This window comes from Catharus ustulatus, chromosome 1 (genome assembly GCF_009819885.2).
Source record: "Catharus ustulatus isolate bCatUst1 chromosome 1, bCatUst1.pri.v2, whole genome shotgun sequence".
Classification (NCBI taxonomy): Eukaryota; Metazoa; Chordata; class Aves; order Passeriformes; family Turdidae; genus Catharus; species Catharus ustulatus.
This window is the reverse complement of record NC_046221.1, coordinates 94,325,797-94,344,837: the sequence shown is the minus strand read 5'-3', so window position 1 is coordinate 94,344,837 and position 19,041 is coordinate 94,325,797. Positions and strand designations below refer to the sequence as shown.

Here is a 19,041-nt window from a genome sequence, read left to right as displayed (position 1 = left end):
AGCTGGGTTAGTATTTAAAACAAACAAAAATATACCCACCTCCCCAAAAAAAAACCCCCAAAAAATACTTTACACAGTTGTGTTGCAGACCGTGCACTGGAACAAGTTGTCCAGAGAGGGTGTGGAGTCTTCCTCATTGGAGATATTAAGGAACCATCTGGACACAATCCTGTGCTAGGCAGGTTGGACCAGATGACCCACTGTGATGCCTTCCAACCTGACCCACCCTGTGATTCTGTGTTTCTGGATCTGGATGTACGGCATGCAAGGTTTATTATTTTTTCCTTATTTGGGTGGTTTGGCCTGAGGGGTGGGGCACGTTTCAGGCAGTTTATTCAGAGACGTTCCCCACAGCAGGACAGCCGTGTGTGTCGAGCGCTGTTTAACTAATGAACATGCTGAGGAAGGCGACGAAGGAGACAAACCCATCCCTTCTCCTCCTTCTCCTCCTCTTCCTCCTCCCGCCCCTTCCCGGCGCGCTCCCGCTGCCGTCACGGCGCGCGCCGGCCCCGCCCCAGCGCCCCGCGCGCCGGGGGAAGATGGCGGCGGCCGGGGCGGGCGCGGGGCGGAAGCAGGTGCGGCAGGAGGAGCTGCGGCGCCTCATGAGGGAGAAGCAGCGCCAGAACGCGGGCAAGAAGCGCATCGACTCGCCCTTCGCCAAATATCCTCGGCACCGGGCTACCTGGAGCTCGGCGGGGAGGGAGGGATGGATGGAGGGAGGGGGTCCGCGCCCCGCACGGTGCTTCCCTTAACGCGGCCGACACGTACAACAGCCTGGGGCACCTGAGCTGCTCCCTGTGCAACGCGCCCGTGAAGAGCGAGCTGCTGTGGCAGACCCACGTCCTGGGCAAGCAGCACCGGGAGGTGAGCGGGGCGCGGAGGGTGCGGGTCTCGGCCGGGCTTTGTTGTGCGGGAGCACCGGGACAGCACTTGGGAAGGGATCGGGGAGAGGCCGCGCCGCCGGAACGGGGGCCTGGGGTTCGCTGCTCCGGGCTCTGGAAGGGCGGCAGTGGGAGCAGCGGAGCGCCGCCGGCAGGAGGGTGGGAGCCAGCCTGGCTGTTCCGTCTGGCTCCTGTTCTCCTAAAGTCTGTGCGGGGCTTGAAAAGGCAGCCCTTGAGAAGGGAGTCCTGTGTCTGTCAGAGGTCCACTCCTCAGGTGAAGCAGTCTCCACCTTAGCGACAGCTTTTGGCTGTCACTTGTCTGCAGCTCGGACTTGGAAACAACCCCCACCCCCTCCCCCGGCTTGCTCGGGGACCTGTGAGCTGACAAGTGACTGCTTATGCGGGGTTAAGAAAATACATTTTTATTCCTTTGTAATTCAGTAATTCACCAGCAAAGATTAAGAACTTGCAAAGCAGGTTAGGGAGTTTGGATGCGCCCCCCCCGCCCCCCCCACTTTCATTTTTTTATCCTTTTGAGTTCTGCTGCTACTTCTTAGCAAAAACTGTGTTTAATTTTACAAGTACTCGGGAAAAGACCAAAGGAACGGAGGGGTTCCAGTTCACTGCCTGCATTCAGACTAGATGACTGTGGCAAGGCAGGGTGATGTCTTTCATGCTGTTGAAATGCTGCATTTTAATTTTAAAACATTTAGTATTTCAGGACCTTAGAATAAATCCAACCTTCCTGCTCTTTTCTCCAGTGCCTTACTGCTGTCACTGCTCTTTGTCTTTTCTTTCTTACTGGTACAGCCTCCCTTGTGTGAGAGTGTCAGTTCCTCTTCCTCCATGTCCAGGCTGGACATCATTCCAGAGGCTGACAGAAACACTGGTCTTTGTTTTGCTACCTGTGGTGTCTGTTTCAGTGATCTTGTTCTAGAAAGGTATTAGCTCACTTTGATGAGCTGTTGTAAAAGCTCTGCATTTTAAGCTGCAATCCAGAAGTTACTGCTAGTAATGTGTCCTGAATTTTTATTTCTTTACAGAGAGTTGCAGAATTAAAAGGCACAAAGCAGACGGCCACCGGCTCAGCTGCTGGCACATCATCTCATCCTGTCAAGAGAAAAACAATTGAGACGGAAAATACAGACCTAAAGAGAGTAAAAGGTAATGAGAGAGAAATGCTTGCCAGAATCCATCCATTTTGCATCTTGAATGGTTTTGTTTTGTTCCTGTGGAAGTGAGTATGAATACAGCAGACCTTTGAGTTACTGTTAGCCCATTGCTGCTTAAAAGGGAAAAAGTTTGCTTGCTCTTTCTCTGAGTTCTGTGTTAGGAGAACACTGTGCTTTTGGAAGTTTACTTGGTTTTCTTCTGGGTTATTGGGTTAAATTAGCTCATGGAACTACAGGCTTGGCCCAAATAGATCGAGCAGCAGTGTAAATTAAGCAGTAGGAGCACTTGCCTAGCAGTGGTATTATTCCTTCCTTTTCAGTGAGATAAAGTCACTGGTTTTCCTCAAATCATGCACCTAAGTTCTTGCAAAAGGAAAAACAGTGACATTTTTCCTTGGTGCTACCAGACATGTAAATACATGAGATGTGTTAAATACACATGCATTTGGGGGCTTGGTGCTGTCATGGAAGTCTTAGGGATGTTTCTTTTAAAAACATGGATTTTAAGAAGTGCCTCTTGGCTGTTGTACAGGTACAGATGAAAAGCCACACACGTCTTCGTCGGGGTAAGTAGATTTTGTTATTACGTATGAATTTTTTTCTAACCACCAATGGCTGTATTCCCACCCAGCTCTTCTTTATCTCTGTCTCCTAGACAAGGGCAATGGTTCAGAGAGTCAGCAGATCTCTGCTTCTGCCCGTTTTCTGACAGAGTTGTGTATTCCTGAACAAGGCAGCATCTTCCTGGGTGGAGATGATTGTATCAACTCTTAGGACTGTCTGAGAAAACAGGAATTCTTTTACTGTCACTGACAGACTTTAAAGGATTGATATGTGCTATTACACAGCTTGAACATAACTAGATTTAGCATGTACTCTAATAATGCTGACATCCTACAGAAGAGGTGGCAGTCTGAAATTAAGACAAATTTTGAATGTATAATTATATGATTTTTTTAAACAAGAACTACTAACAGATGACAGATCTTCATTAACATGGTTTTTGTCACCTAAAATTCATGTAGGTGCATATGCTGCAGTTGAACTTATGCAAATATAGGACTGTATTTGACTTAAATGGGTTGGGTTAAGCATCTCAACTGCCCCTAAAAATTTCTGATGGTATTTGGACATCTTTGCAGGGTTGGCAGATGTCAGGTGACACCTGTGCGTCTCCTGTACAATTCACAAGATAAATTGCTATCTTGCATAGGTACCACGTGCTGTTTCCTTGTCAGAATTTGAGTTTGTGTGCAAAATTAACACTTGAGAGGTTTGTCCATTTTTGAACTTGTTGGTATGATTAGTTTAAAATACAATGTGGAAAAATGTTTGGCTTGCAGGCTGTAGCTATTCCAGCAAATCTGAGTTTTCTCATTGCTGAGCCTGTGTGGCTAAACTGCAGTCCAGGACAGCTGTAGGTACCCAAAATAAGTAGCAAATTATTTAGTGGGTGGAAAAAGAATAACCACCATTCCAATTTGTTACAGGTTATTTTTATTAATGTTTCTGATGCAAAATAGATCTAAAATGTGCTTTTGGAATTAACCTGGGCATTTCTGGGGAACTTAAAATGAGAGAGTGTGTGCTGCCCTCAGCCAGTGGCTGTGTTGGCAGCTGTGCAGCTCAGGGCGTTGCTCAATATCTCACAGGGGGACTGAACTGCTGGTGCTGGACTGGAGTCATTGGTGTGAAGTTTCAAACAGTTGTGTTGTGGGCTCTTTACTAGGCTGCCAGCAGACTTTTTTGATGAAGCAGAGAAAGACAGCGCCAGTGTACAGCTTTCCAAGGGCCCAGGTCCCAGTTTATTGTCAGGGAATTACGATGATGACGACGATGATGAAGAGGAGGAACAAGAACAGTCAAGCAAATCTTCTGTGCATAAAACTGAAATTCCACCTCCAGCTCAAGAAGTAATAGCTAATTCTCTGCCTGCAGGTAATGCTGACTGAAATAGTAAGTGATTCTCTAAGGAGATCCTGTGATTTAACTGATGATGAAAGGTTTTTATTTTATTTTTCTAATTATTACCATTAGGTAATGGGTAGTTAGGTGATGGTGAGGGTGTGTAATACTGAGAGTAGAGATAAACTGTCAAAGAATCTCGTTATTGTGTGGTGGTTGCTTGTTGATTTTATGTTGTTGTGCCAAGGGAAATAACATCTGGCTGTTCTTCCCTTGATTCAGTAAGATACTAACTGAAATTCCTGTCTAGTAGGAATTTTTAGAAATGCCTGAACAGCTGTTCTTTTTGTCACAGACTTCTGTCCTTTCCTATAGACTTTTTTGACACCAAAACTCCAGCTGCTCCTATAGTTTCCCATTCAGGATCCATACAGAAAGCAGAGATACAAGAGAAGGTAGTTGAAAGGTAAGAAGTCAAATCAAATATTGATGCTCTTAGAAGTTGTAAATAAACATTTATCTTCCAGGAAATAGAGACTGTGGTCACCTAGAAATCTAAACTTATTGTTAGGTTGCATTCAGAATAGTTTGTATACATGTCAGCCTCAGGCATTATTTCAGACAGGTATCTTGCCAGCCTAGGGGCAGGAGAAGAGATGGAGCAATGTCATACAGAGTCTTGTTTGATGTCTCTGCAAATTTTAACAGTGTGCTGTGGGAGCTTAATGTCAACCACTGCTTTCCACTGTTTAAGCAAACTGCTTTTGTATAGTAATGGTTCAGCTCACTTAAGCACTCCTTTAGACAGTGCTTTAGTCTTTCAGAAGTAGCAGCTGTGCTGTCAAAATGTTTGGGTGTTCAGCGCACTGAAAAGAAGAGTTTAAGAAGCATAAGCTCCAGCTCTTGTTTTATCAGTGAGATTAAAACCTTTCTGTGCAGTTCCTTCAAGGTAAGGAAAAGTCAAGCTGAAGGAGGAGGTTTTGATGGTTGTAGATAAAACTAAGGGCTTAAAAGCTTGCTGTGTTTCTGCAAACTTACACAAAGGATTATGAATTTAATTCTTGAATCTTTTAAACTCTGCAGTAAAGCAGATTGTAAAATGTGAACTTGGGCTAATAGTAATCAAATATTTCAGGAAAGAAAACACTGCTGAAGCTTTGCCAGAAGGTTTCTTTGATGATCCTGAAGTGGATGCAAAAGTAAGTGGTCTGCTTGTTTTATACTACTGGATTTATTTCTGCCAGCTGTAATGATTTTGTGAGTAGTAAGGATGCTTTTGCAGGTGATCAGTCGTACTGGCATATAAGAAAATGAACTATTTAGATTAGAACAGACTATTTCAGTTGGAAGTGACCTATAATAATCATCTAGTCTAACTGCCTGAAAACTTCAGGGCTGAACAGAAGCTAAAAGTTGTTATTAAGGACATTGTCCAAATGCCTTTTGAGCACAGACAGGCTTGGGGCATCAGCCACCTCTCCAGGAAGCCTGTACCACTGCTTGCCCACCCTCTTGGTAAAGAAAAGCTTCCTACTGCCCAGTCTGAACCTCCCGCGGTGCAGCTTTAAACATTCATTCTGTATGAATTAGAAAACACAAAAAGGGATGGAGGTGGGCAGGAAGAGCTTGTTAAAATCATCTCTTGGAAAATATTTTTGCTTATGGTTTCTCTGTTGGTCTTAAAGAAATGTAATTTGTTGATTGGAATACTGAACTGAAATTTGGACAATCTACCTTTATTTCTGTGAGTCGTCCCAGGAAAAGCAGTTCACTTAATTTGTATGTTCCATTTTGCTTTGGAATTGGGGATATAACAACACTCTAAGTCCTTTGTCCTGCTGAAAAGTGTTGAGTTACTGTGTGACTGATAGGGTGCATCCTGTTGGAATGAAAATAACTCTATTATGGCACACACTGCCATCTGTAGACTGGTTACATGACAAGAGTGAACTTGGTCTTCAGCCCTCTTGTCTTTTACCACTTTGGGGTTTTATGATGCTCAGAAAAGAAAAGAAATTTGGGCATTCACCTTGTTTCTCAAAACAAACCCCCACAACTAAAAAACTTGAAATTGTGATCAAAAACATTCATATTTCCTTCAGCTTGCACAGTACTAAATGAAGACCGAAATAAACACTGGTATTTGAAAAAGAAACCTTGGCACTGTGAGGCCAAGCCATAAGATCTAGTTTGGAGACCTTCCAAATAATGCTTCTTCATGTTCAGTTAGTCCCACTGGCCCCGCTAACAAGCTTAGGTGTTTTATTTGCTCTGGCAAGACTCTTTTTGCACTACTCATGCCCATGTGTTGCCATTGTGAATAGTTTTGAACAATGATACCTGAAATATTAAAATAGGTAGCTGAAAAAGCCATGCTTTGGCAGTTTGGTGGTTTTTTTTGTTTTTGTTTTTCTTGTGTCTAAATTTTTCAAATACTTAGTTTCATCTTAAGTTGGGAATGCAGGAATGCCTAGCAGGCAAAGGAGAATCTGCTTATATCTGTGAGGACACTGGTTAGTGACTTTTGTTCTGGTTACTGCCTCCACTGATAAATTTACAAGTGGTTCCTTGTTCCAGTAAGCTCCTCCTTGAATTGCTTGCAGAGGCTCAGCCCTTTCTGAGTATAACTAATACTCAGAGGAAGGAAAATGTTTGTGACATCACTTATATTGAGGTGGCTGTGGTGGTTCTGTGTTGGAATCATACACAAAATTATTTTAAGAATTAACGGGGAATTTGAAAGGGAGATTGTGGGTGTGAAAAATGCTTTTTGCATCAGGTATTTGTAAAGCATACAAATTCTGGATTAGATAAATGTTTCAAGAAAAAATAATAACTTTAGCGTTTAAATTTATTGTAAGAAATACAAATAATTATGAATTACAAAAGACAACCACAATGCATAATAACACAGTACATACACACATGATAGAAATAATAACAGAACAGAAAAATGAAATGATGACTATTACTTCCCAGTAAGAGTTTGCTTGGAAGTGTCTAATTTCTTTTAAAAACTTAATTAATACTACTTGATTTTGTATAATCACTCAGGAACAAAATTTAATCACTCAGGAACAAAATGCACCAAACTGTTGTCATTACTAAGATGATGACCGACATGTCACCAAAAGAGCAGAATGAATAAAGGGAAAATAAAACTAATGCAAAAAGATGGTGCCATGACTTATTATGTTCAAACTACTTAGTTCTCCTACCTATAGAATTTCTACCCAGTCCTGAGTCAGGCATAATCTGTCCTCTAAAATACAATATATGCCACATCTTCCAGTCTTGAATTGTGGAAGTTTCAATTACACAGGTAGACTATCTTGTTTATTTATTTGCATTAAAAGCACAATCTGGCTTTGATTACCTTGGCTGTAGATCTTAAAACACATTCTTACCACTACTACTTTTTTCAGACTTGATGTCTTAGTACTAAATGCCGTCTACCACAGAATAAAAAGCTTTGCATGTCATTAAAATTGGTTTGTAGCTGTACAGTTTTTTCTGTTAGCCAACAAAATTAGACTAGATTTGAAATACAGTCAGGCTACCTAACACCAGCAGACTAGTGACTGAAAAGGTTGATACTTTACGTTATGCCAAAGGCAAACAATTCACTGCTTTTTGGCTTGTGAAATGGCTACTGTATGCAATTGTACAGGCAGCTTACAGAAGAATTTAATAGCTATCACCTGACACAGTGAAATGACAGACCATCAAACTCACTTTTGTTACTCCAGACATTCCACACCAGTCACTTTTAGTCAATAATTATTCTTTAATGCTGCAGTTGGATGTTGTTTTAATCCAGGAGTAGAGTCAGATTTTTCTTTCGAAACCATTGTGCAGCTGCACTTTCTCACTCATATCCATTACTTAAACTGAAGTACATTAATCAGACTTTTCTGATAACACAGCATCATTTTTCCTATTTCTCCTGGTTTTACAGTGCCCCAAAGAGTCATTAGACTTAGTTAATTTATAAATTTTCATGTTTCTTAGGTGAGAAAAGTTGATGCTCCAAAGGATCAGATGGACAAAGAATGGGATGAATTTCAAAAGGCAATGCGACAGGTCAACACAGTAAGTAATGGAATCTATATTTATTGATTCTAAATACTATACACAATAAGGAAAACAACAGTTTCATGCAGCTCTGCAGAATGGCTGACATCTGCATTTGTCAGCTGTTTGTTTCAATGCAGTGTGTGGTTAAATGCACTTTATAAATGAGCAAAGGGTTCCTTGTACTTTCCACTTAAAGGAAGTTAAGTTGAAAACTGTTAATCAAGATCCAGTCATATGTATCTAGTTACATTTGTTACACTGTATTTTATTTAAATGCTATTTAGCTAGCATATAGCTCGGATCAGTGTCCTGTATCCAAACAGAACACAATCGTGGGCTCTTCTTTAGATCTGTATTCATATTTTAAACTTTTAAAAACACTACCATTTGTCTCTCTTTTAAAAAAGTATCTATAAAGTGTAGGTAACCTGGATTCACATTTAGTTTAAATGTACTGGAAAGGAACTCCAAAATCTGCGAAAGTGACAAAAGAGTTTGAGACACGTAAATTGGCCACAGTTTTTCTGTACTTCCATTTTTCACTCTTTACCATTGCATGGAAAGTCTTCCTGCAGCAGGTGTTTATCTGCCCTTGTGTACAATATAAAACTGTATTACAGATTACCTGGTGTTTTCAGTCTTCCCCTAGAGTATTTGCTATCCTTTTAATTATTTTAATTGTAAATAGTTACTCATATGTCAACTGCCGAGAAAAGTGGTGCAGAGAAATGTATCATTGCTCATTTTAAAGAAGTCAGCACTATAAACAGAGCGAATGTTCATACAAAAGCGGTGGTGGATACATTTTGCTAGCATAAGCCATTCAGATAATTCTTCAGTTTAGGAGGAATCTTCTCAGTTATGCGTGGACCATTGATTGCATAGCATCTCCCAGACATTCAGATTTGAGAAGTATATGCTGAAAAAAAATAACAGGTTAGAAACACTTCGGGATCTAGTGGGAATATTTAAACAGTATGTTCAATAAGTGGTGTGTATTTAAGTCCCAAGCACTGGGATAGAGCTCCTGTTTCAGCCTTAGGCTCTGGGTGTGTGTGTAGTTTATGCTCAGTTTCAAATCATAGTGTATTGAAATTTTCTGAAGATTAACCCCAAAGCAGCCAAACTACTTTTGATTTTAAGAAAAAGCATTTCCATTTCAAATTAAACCAGACCATTTTTTTTTCAGTATTTGCCCTTGTGAGGATGGGAATATACACAGAGGCGATTGACTTGAGGTAGAGGGGAGCAGGGGAGGACACAGACATTGTGAAGGAGTGGAAGTGGAATTCAGGATGAAGGTGAATTTACTAAGTGCTTTTCTGGTTTAGATTTCAGAAGCAATAGTGGCAGAAGATGATGAGGAGGGACGACTAGATCGCCAGATTGGAGAAATTGATGAGCAGATGTAAGTAGATCAATTTTTCCTCAAATTCTCTGTTTCTCCAGCAGTAATGGATTGCTCTTCGATTAGAGTGATAAAAACACTTTTAATCTGTGATACTACCTTTCATTAATCATCTGAGTATTTGAAGGACAGACTCCCTCAAATTGCAGAATGATACCTAATAAAGACATGGATTTTGGTACAAAGTTATATAACTTTCTCCAAAGAGAGAATGCACTGGAATCACTGAAAGTACACAATGCAAATTCTTGGAACAACTGTCCCTCTGCTCCTGTCAAATATCTTAATGTCTTAATTTTTATTTCCCTGGGAATTTGGATTGATGTAGAATTTATGTGAACATTTTAAAGAAACATTTCCTCTACTGAAAATGTCCTGTCTTGTGGCAAACCCTCTTTGATTCTAGTAGAAGTTTAAAAGGTTTGTGTGGAGTGATGCACTTCGTTACATGAAGTGGTTTGTTTAGTTTTGTTTTGCTGAAAGGGTGGCTGTAGTGGTTGGATGTGCATTGGTTTAAACTCCAGTAACCTGGGCTCAGTGGAACAGTTTGTTACCATTTTCGTGTAGCTCAACACACTGATATTAACAGTGATAATGGCAATTGCAGTGACTGAAAAGAAAGATGCAACAAAAAAAGACACTAGAAATTCAAGCAACACTTCAACCATCTGGGCAGATTTACATACTACACATGATCAGTGTATGGTAACAACAACATTGGGTTCAAACTGAACTTTGTTATTACAGGAATGTCTTTTAACTATGCTAGTGTAATTCTGGAGAGGGCTTGAGCTAAACCTGCCTCTCTTAGAGGATTTATTTCTCTCACTAGCTAAGGCTGCTGTAGGTACATAGAACCAAATTAAGAAATTTGTAGAGTATTTCAGGTTTGTTACTGTAATTATTTTTCCCCAAAATAAAAATTCCAAATATTTTTTTTTGACTTCTGAGTGTATTAAAATGCAGGCTATTTCAAATTAAGTTGAAAATTAAATAAATTTATTGGACTTCAAGTCTTCAGCTATGACTGCCTGTAAGAATCATATTGGTATTATGCCAGGGGAAACAGGATCAAGATAGTAACCCCTCCATGCTGACCCTTCTGAGCAAATAAGAATGAAAGGGGCAAAGGTGAATTTACATCAGGTTGGTACTACTTGGCATTTTCACAAAAGTACCCTGTTTAAAGTGGCTAGAATAGTTATAAAACACAATTCAAGGACAGAACTTTTAAAGTATATGGAAACCTGAAGCTTTTGGATTATGTTTACTTAAAATGTTCTGTTACAGCATAGAGGAAACAGATAAAGAATCTGAACACTTCATGCTGCTTTTTTGTTTTCAGAGATGCCACCGCTAGGTTATCAAAATTAATAATTGATGTCACACCTTTCTCTCATGAAAACTATAAACGGAGCAAGGAATTGTGTTCCTTCTTGTGTGGAAGTGGATATTGGTTCTGTGCTTTTTGAAAAACCTTTTATGACTGTAATGCATTTGTTAAGTATTTGGATTAGATCTCGTTGCTAGAGAACTGGCCACACTTCTCTCCTCTCCTCGTTCTGTTTTCACTTCGTGAACACTTGAGAAGGTGCACTAGCGTCGTCAAAGCTAATTTCTTTTTCATTGATGGGAATCTGTAAAGCTTCTTTATCCAAAGTTATAGAACAAAATCCAGCACTGGAGATGATCAAATTAATATGGAAAGGCCCCAAATGTTAAAGGTGTTTCACTTTCCAACAGTGAATGCTACGCCGTGTTGAGCTTTGCGGAACCGCCAGGACGAGATGAAGGAGAAGTTAAAGGAAGCCATGAGATTAAGAGCAGCACAAGAGAAAGAGGAGGAGGATGTTGGTAGTGAAGATGAAGAAGAGCTGCAGGATTTGCTCTCACAAGACTGGCGGGTGAAAGGGGCTTTATTGTAGCATTTCTGCAACATGCTTGATACTCTTTTATCTGTGGTCTTACTTCCACTATTAGAAGGGAGATTCTTTTGTTAAATATTTATTTAAAGAGGATCGTGAGGTAAAAGCCAAGCTTATTAAAAAAAATTTGTAGATCTACAGTGGTGTATTACTTGTTGTAAAAATTGTATATTGCAACTGTTTTACAATACTGAATGCACCTTGCCTGTTAAAATAACTGGTTTCCTACCAGAAGTATTTTAATAGGATTAATAAATCTGTAAAGAATCTCTAGGCTTTTGGAAGCATTAGCTCAGTTTGGTAATTTTGAGACTTGGCTTATTGTCTATAGAATTCTAGCATAGTCTACAAAGTTTTCCAGACTGGGAGTTTAGGGAAAAGAAAATATTAAGCATTTATGATCTCTTAAAATTTGTAGGTGCCCTTCTGTCCATTGTCCCAGCTCCCAATAAAATATGTACATTTTTTTCAGGGTCTGTTACAGCTTCTCTGTGTATATAAGGACTAAGCTCAGAAATGCTGAGCTACAGCTTCTCCGCAGTGTCCTATCCTGTGATGTACCACATCACTGCTGAATATTTTTCTTTATAGTCCTCCTCTTTTGCTTAGTGCAGCCATCATGTAGCATACCTCACATGTCTTGAACCAGAGGGATGAAAACACAGTGGTTACATATCTGCATCACTTAATGAACGGGTGACAAAATGCCTGAGAGGAAGGTACTGAACTGGAAACTGAGGAAGTAAAATAATAGCTGCAAATACTGGAAATTTTCTTAAAATACTATTTAGGTACAGAAAACATTAAAATTGATTCTGTTCTGATAAACACAGATTAAGTAAAGCCAAGAACAAAGAAACTTGACAAGACTGGGACATGGAAAGCAGAACTACTTTTGGTAAGTGTTTAATTTTTTTTTTTACTTTTGCAGATCTTCAGATATTTCAAATTTGATGAGGATTTTTTAAAACTAAGAGGGATGTGTGGCTTGACCGATACCAAAAAGTAAAGTTAGGAACAGCTTAACCTTTTTTTAATATTCCTGATTTAAAACTAGTGAGATTTTAAAGGGAGAAAACAAGCTCTGGCCTTATGAAAGCACTCCAGCTACTTGCCTCAGAGGTGGTTATCAACCAAGCAGCAAACACTAGAACTAAACTTAGATATTTGATTTGCCTATTTTGGGGGAAATACTTGATATAGCAGGAGTCCTTTCTTTTAGTGAGATGCTTTTTTATCACTCCCAATTTCTATGATCCTTGGGTTCAGCTCTTCCTATTTATAAAGCTGTCAAAATTCAGGCAGTGGCCCTTAGTGGTTTATATTTATTGCATTCACACATTCCTGCTCACATGTGCTGACTTACAGCTGTTTGTAAGAGTAAGTGTAAGTAGCTGATGCTGATAAAATGTTTGATGTAACACTGAAGTCATACATGAATTAGGACTGTCACTGAGATAGCAACATTCAGAGAGTATTAAAATACAAAATAAGTGTTCAGAGAATATTGAAATAAAAAATGAATGTTTGGACAAATTGGAGAAAATGTAGTTGGACCAAAACTGAAATGTCTTTGTATAGCATGAAGCATTCAAACATCAATGTCTAAGGTGCCTGTCATGCTGCAGTGAAAGATCTCTAGATCCATTTATTCCTGAAAAGAGAACTTCCAGCTGAGAGGGTGGTGCAGTATTACAGGACAGTCTTTTTCAAAACAAACTGAAAAACACACTCTGCCAATTTCCCTCTGAGAAAAACTTAGCTAAGTTTCTAACTATTCTATTTATCTTTGCTTTTCACTGACCCCACTCACCAAAGCACACAAGCTTGTTAACACTGAACTTCAGAACCACTCTGCATTTGGCTTAATAGAGGTATAAATTAACAGGTTACACGGAGCATCATGGACATACTTGTTTGGACAGTATAAAAATGCTAATATCTGAGTCTATTAATGACACTTTTTTGCACATTTTTCTGTAATTTTACTTTCATCTTGCATATAAATCTGCAAGTAATGGTTTCAACTGTGGACAAGTAGGAAATTAACTGAGCATTAAAACAGTTCAGCTGTTTTAGTCCAGTTACCCTCATCTTTAGAGGCATCTTGTGTTAAGAATCTAAAGGCAGTGAGTTTAGTTACAGTGCAGGGATCTTGAACATTCAAATCCACACCAGTGCAGCCTGTTGTTATTAGGAACAGAGGTCAGGAGAAAACACCAGATCACTCATCATTCTACTCGTTCTCCTTGCATAACTAGCTGGAATGGTAAAGATGGACCAGCCAGGGGGTATGTGCATCACTGGGGAAGTGACAGCATCCATCCCTCTTGGTTTTGTCTTGTTTAGGAGCTCTTTTCTCTTGTTTGGTTCTCTTTTCCTTGGAGGAATCTCAAAGATCTCTAGATAGTGTTGTATCCACATTTTTTACAGCTTATTTCATACAACTGTTACCTTTCTTCAGCATTTGAAACAAAGCTTTAGAGAGCTTTGTGAAGTTGATGGGAGTGACTGTCTGTTGTCACCACTGCCCTGCAGGTGCTGTTGTGTCAAGAGGGCAAGAAATCATCCTGCTTTTTAGCAATGAAAGTAGCGTGGCTATAAGGGAGAAGAGGGAAGTATCCTAACCTCATTTAGTAGTCAAGCTAATTTATTAAGGGAAACAATCTCCTGTATCTTAGAAAAACTAGGGATAATTAGCTTGTAATTTTAAGTACGCCTTCAGTTTTAGAAAACAATTTTCTGTACTTCTGATGAGTTATTCAGCTAGGTTATTAACCAGATGAAATTACTGTTTTTAAAAATATGTACTTCCTTAATTTCTTTTCTCACTTAACTTCCTTGAATTCTATTTTTTAACAGTAAAGATCAAATTAATCCTAATAACTAGCTCTGTCAATAACCACTATTAAAAATGAAATTTTAATTTGAATTAGGATGACTACTTTAATTCTCTGATCTCCAGGACTTGCAGAAAACTGAAGTATCTGAGGTAGGGAGGAAGACATTTGTAATCCTTATTTACTCAAATAATAATGGAAGGTGTTGTCCAAACTTAAGAACTATGGAATGCCATGCCACTGGAAAGTAGTTGAGATTCCTGAGCTCGATGGTTGTGGAGCTGCAAAGTGACTTCCAGGGGCAGAACTTGTGTGCGTGCATGTTTGAAATGGAGTTCCAGGGAGCAGCTCCACAGGGAGCAGCTCACCACAGCTACAGCTGCTGGCAGTGAGCTCTCCTCTGGCAAAGCAGGCAGTCACAAATGATAACTGCTGTCCTAACTTCTCTCCTGCCCTTGAAGAAATAAGCTGTCATGCCTTAGGTGTGGAACAAGGTCTTCATGTGGTACAGAGGAGACCAAAAGTGACCATGCAAAACAACAAACCCAAATAACAACAAACCAGTGTTCTCATTTGCTAACATGACTGTTTTTCCTCTTCTACAGCATCTAATTCTAAAATCTGCTTCAAACTGCAAATACTGGTTGAAAAGAACATTGGCTTTTCCAGGCCCCCTGCCAATAAATTCAGTTCGAGGAGAAACAGATTTTGCTTATTGCATTCCACTATAAATAAATTCTCTGCATTTTATCATCTTAAAAACAGTGAGCTAGAAATTATAAAAGCCATATTACTAAAATACTTTCAGCACTTAAAAATACTTTTTTCTTATAATCCATAAAGATTGCCCTAGAAAATCAGACATTCAGCATGCATGAATCATGTTGTAGCCACCATGTGAGTATGTAATGTTACAGAAATTCCCTTTTGTTAGATACCATCAAATGACTGTGACTCTTTAATTTCAGTTACTGTTTTAAGACATGCCAGTCTGTAGGACACAAGTATTGATGCAGAAACTGATTTAATCAACATTACTGCATTCCTTCCTGGAACCAAGTAATTAAGTACACTTCAGTACCAAGAAGGGCAGTGTGTACTTAGATCCCTAGAAAGTGTTGCTCAGGCCAAGAGATGGAAATTTCAGGTGTAAAGCAGTTTTTCAGTGTCTGCCTTCATATGATCTTCTGTTCATCAGTTCAGTTAGAATTAGCCTGGCCCAATAGCTGGGAAAACAAATGCGAGCAGTTCCTTTGTGTAGACATTTAAACCAGATCTTTCTTCCAAAAATACAGTGGGGGCATTAAGGCCTTGCAGCATCGGTAGCTACAGAAGTTACAGGGGATAGAAGAGATCTCTGTTCAAATCCCTCCTTTTGATGCTGTCCTTTGAACACACACTTTGTGTCACTCAGTTGAGGAACCTGACAGTGACAGTCTCCCCTGCAGAAACTGTGCCACTGTTGAACCACTGGATCCGTAAGCATTGCGGCTTTTAGATAATCATCAGGAAGGTGGGGAAGGTCCTTTCCCAAGAATACAAACAGTGCTAAAATACATTCAGCTGATGTTTTGGCTGTGGAAGAAGTTGGATTTTCAGGCTGTCTTGGGAAACTCGACAAACAGCACCTTGCCTGTGCAGCCTTCTGAGGCTGAGGCACTTCCCAGGTGCCTCTGTTCATGGCACCAATGAGACTGTGCTGCTTCCTAGGAGCTTGACTGGCACAAATATGAACCTTGGAGCCCACAGATACCCTCTGGCTATGCCTGAAAACAGAAAGCACTCTGTGTATTAGCAGAGGACTAACTTTGTTTATTTTCCTTCTGGTTCCAGCCAGCATTCATGCTGTCAATGTTTTTTCACTTGAGAAGCACAACAGAGCTGCTTGAATTCATTTGAGATGTTTCCAGAAACCTAATTCCAATTTGATGACGCAAAAGCTGCAGAACTTGTGCTGTCTTTCATCTGGAAACTCACATCTGTGTGGGCAGTGACCTTTTCACAATGAGTACATGCTTCCTCTTATCTACCTTTGGGCATGAGTGGTTTACTTTTCTGTCTCGGTTACTATTATTCTTTACCATTATTTTTTATTTTTTTTAATTTTACCACCTTGTCTTTTATTTATCTGTTTTGTATAGTAAAGCTATTAGGAGTCTTTTCTTGCCGTTCAGAAATATTTTCCAACTAAACTAATGAAATTAAAATAAGCTTAGATTTTATCACATTTCTGCCTGTATTTTTTCAAAAACCCTCTCAGAAGGCTTCCTTCTTTGTCTATGTGTTTTTATTTTACCTCTCCTAGTTCCTCACACAAACGTGCCCCTGCACTAGTTTGTTTAAATCTTTCAATTCTGGAAGGCACACTTGAATTATTAATGTGAAAGACACTATATACCCCAGAGCTGCTGCTGCCCTTTGCCTGGCAGCTTTACTGGGAGAGCAAAGCTGTGACCTACTTAGTGTTGAGCTGCAATAATGTTCTTTTTTTTTTCTTCATTTACAGTAGCTAGGTTAGCCATAGAAATAGCTTTTCCTGTTGAAGAAATGAAGACTTATGAAGGTCTCTGCTGTGAAAACAGCTTCATGTCTCCATTCAAGAATGAGAGATTAAATACATTTTAAGTAATAAAAATGTATTTGAAGTAATAATAACACCACAGAATTTTATCAAATTAGTACTACAGCCTATAGTTTTTCTAAAGGTTGGAATAGCTAATTGTCAACATTGGGTAAGGCCTCCTGGGTGCTGGGTGAAGTGAGCTGTTCTGTAATGCTCCTTGGCACTCTTCGTCATCAGGGGTTGTTTTGTGGCTGCATCTATATTGAGAAAGCTGTTGATTTCTACAGGTCTCCAAGTCTGCATACACATCCTGATAATGGCCTAGTTCCAGACTCAGACTGGAGAGCTTTCTGTATCCTGGAGACCACAGAAGATAATCATGGTATGCCCCAAAAGCTCAGCGGGGGCCAGGAGGGGAAGCAGAACCCCAAGGTAAATCCCTGAAGGCAGGTAGAGACCTTTAACAGAGTAGGGAGATGGAGGTTGTACAATCAGTCTTGTGTCATTAAGGATGCTACTCTTGAATTGCCAAAAAGCTGCTTTCTCATGAGGCCAGAGCAGTACCTGTGACAGTACTGCCAATGCCCTAAGAGGAGAGGTGGCCAGGGAACAGCCAGGGGTGCTGTAATGCAGCAACAGCTCGGGGCCAGCCCCTTTCTTTTGCTTGTATATGAAGAGAGAACTCGAGGCTGTGACTGCAGTGCTTCAGCAGATCCAAAGGAGGGTTTGAACAGCTGGAGCAGAGTGTTAGGGCAGGAGGAGGCAGCTCCTGGGCCTGCTGAGCTCTCCATTCCCCCTCCTACTGCACATTGCCGTGCTCCTCCCCACTGCTGGGCTGGCTCCTGGCAGGGTGGAAGGTGCTGACTAGAAGCTTTGCCACTGGGCAGTGCTGCTGGGAATGGGGAAGTATGAAGTGCCTTAGCAATACAGCACTCAGTATCCAAGTTCATTCTTTTGTTCCTGTTTTTCTCTCCCCAGTATCTGATCTATAGATTGGTCTGGGAAAAGACCAGAGGTACAAATCAGTGGCTGCTTGTAACACGAAGACAAATTTCTTTTCTGTGCAGTGTGAGAAGTTCTCAACAAACAGCTTCATTATAAACCAAATCAAGTTTTGTAGAAATACTGCTTACTCTGTCTACTAACTGCACAATCTGGTTCCCTCTAAGTCCTGAACAGACTCATCATCCCTGACACTAGGCTAACATCCTTACTAAGGTTGCCAGTTTTGCACAGGTGTTACATTTTCCCAATGAGCACTGGGACCTTAAGCGTGATGATATGAAACCTTTAATCATTAATTGAAAACAAGCAATTTGTCTATGATCTTAGTTTGACAATCCATAAAATAGTGCTTCTTCAATGACAAGTTAGCAACTCGGTTACAAAGAACAAAGTTTAAACAACACAACAGTTGTATGCACAAAGCTACCACGTCTTTTTTTGTTTTTTAATCAGGAAAAAAATTTATTTATAAAAACGTCTCATTTAACTTACTGTCGAGTCTCTAGCTGAATACAGTGATTTAGAACACTAACAGCCCATGCTTTTATACAGATTAGCCAAAGCATGAACATCAATGAAAATTAACCCCCAAAAATAACTTGTCTTTGCCTTATGTTATGAGCCACAACAGTGTTAAAACTGGAACAGTAATGAAAGCAACACAAGAGTTAGGAAGCACAGTTGCTTAAAGAGTAAAGGAAGTGTTTTCTTTTGATGTCTCGGAATAATAAGAAAGTTAGAAATGGCAGAAACTCCTCTGTAGATTAGTCCATAGAAAGCATTGTCTCATGGGGCTTTGGAAAAGTCCTGTCTGGTGGCTAATGCACTAGGGCATGTTGAGATACATTACAGAGACCCCAGGCCAGTAACTTCTGAAGACAGCCTAAAATGTAGGAACAAAAATGAGGAAAAGAAAAAAAAAAGGCAAAAAAAAGAAAAAAATCTTCTCACTATTAAAAAAATACCACTTGAGTACAACCAGCATAGAACAGCATTTCAGTGCAGGCAAGTTTTCTCACACAGAGGTTGGTGTTTTTTTTTTTTTCTTAAATGTCAATTACTGAAACAGTTACAATAGTCCAGAACACTTTTACAGAAAATTTCTAGAGCTTTTAAATAGCTGTGGTACCTTGACATTATTCCCAGTTTTTCCTTCATTATATGCAACAAAAAAAAAAAAAAGAAAAAAGAAAAAAAAAAAAAAAGAAAAAAAGGAAGCCACAAACAAACAAAAAAACCACAAAACCAAAAAAACCCCAACAAAA

General features: G+C 39.9%; 2 protein-coding genes across 2 annotated transcripts in view; one reads left to right on the top strand and one right to left on the bottom strand.

Moving 5' to 3' along the window:
* The first annotated feature begins 521 nt into the window (after window positions 1-521).
* ZNF830 (zinc finger protein 830) lies at window positions 522-11,837 on the top strand. Its single transcript, XM_033059198.2, has 10 exons — window positions 522-661; window positions 765-864; window positions 1,925-2,045; window positions 2,586-2,619; window positions 3,783-3,991; window positions 4,334-4,424; window positions 5,094-5,157; window positions 7,970-8,050; window positions 9,367-9,445; window positions 11,208-11,837. Exons 1-10 carry the CDS (start codon window positions 540-542, stop codon window positions 11,366-11,368), a joined length of 1,062 nt encoding a protein of 353 aa, XP_032915089.1. The 5' UTR covers window positions 522-539; the 3' UTR covers window positions 11,369-11,837.
* Window positions 11,838-18,045: 6,208 nt separating this feature from the next.
* The window catches only part of LOC117004646 (poly(rC)-binding protein 3-like), a 498,514-nt gene continuing 497,518 nt past the window's right edge, over window positions 18,046-19,041 (bottom strand). The window contains 1 exon segment of the mRNA XM_033075599.2: window positions 18,046-18,659. Within this exon segment, the coding sequence (XP_032931490.1) occupies window positions 18,623-18,659 (37 nt within the window). The 3' untranslated portion in view covers window positions 18,046-18,622.

Coding starts and splice junctions, on each gene's coding strand:
- ZNF830 (XM_033059198.2), top strand. CDS start 540: ATGGCGGCGGCCGGGGCGGGCGCGGGGCGGAAGCAGGTGCGGCAGGAG. Junction 662..764: donor ATCGACTCGCCCTTCGCCAA/ATATCCTCGGCA, acceptor CGCGGCCGACAC/GTACAACAGCCTGGGGCACC. Junction 2,046..2,585: donor AGACCTAAAGAGAGTAAAAG/GTAATGAGAGAG, acceptor GCTGTTGTACAG/GTACAGATGAAAAGCCACAC.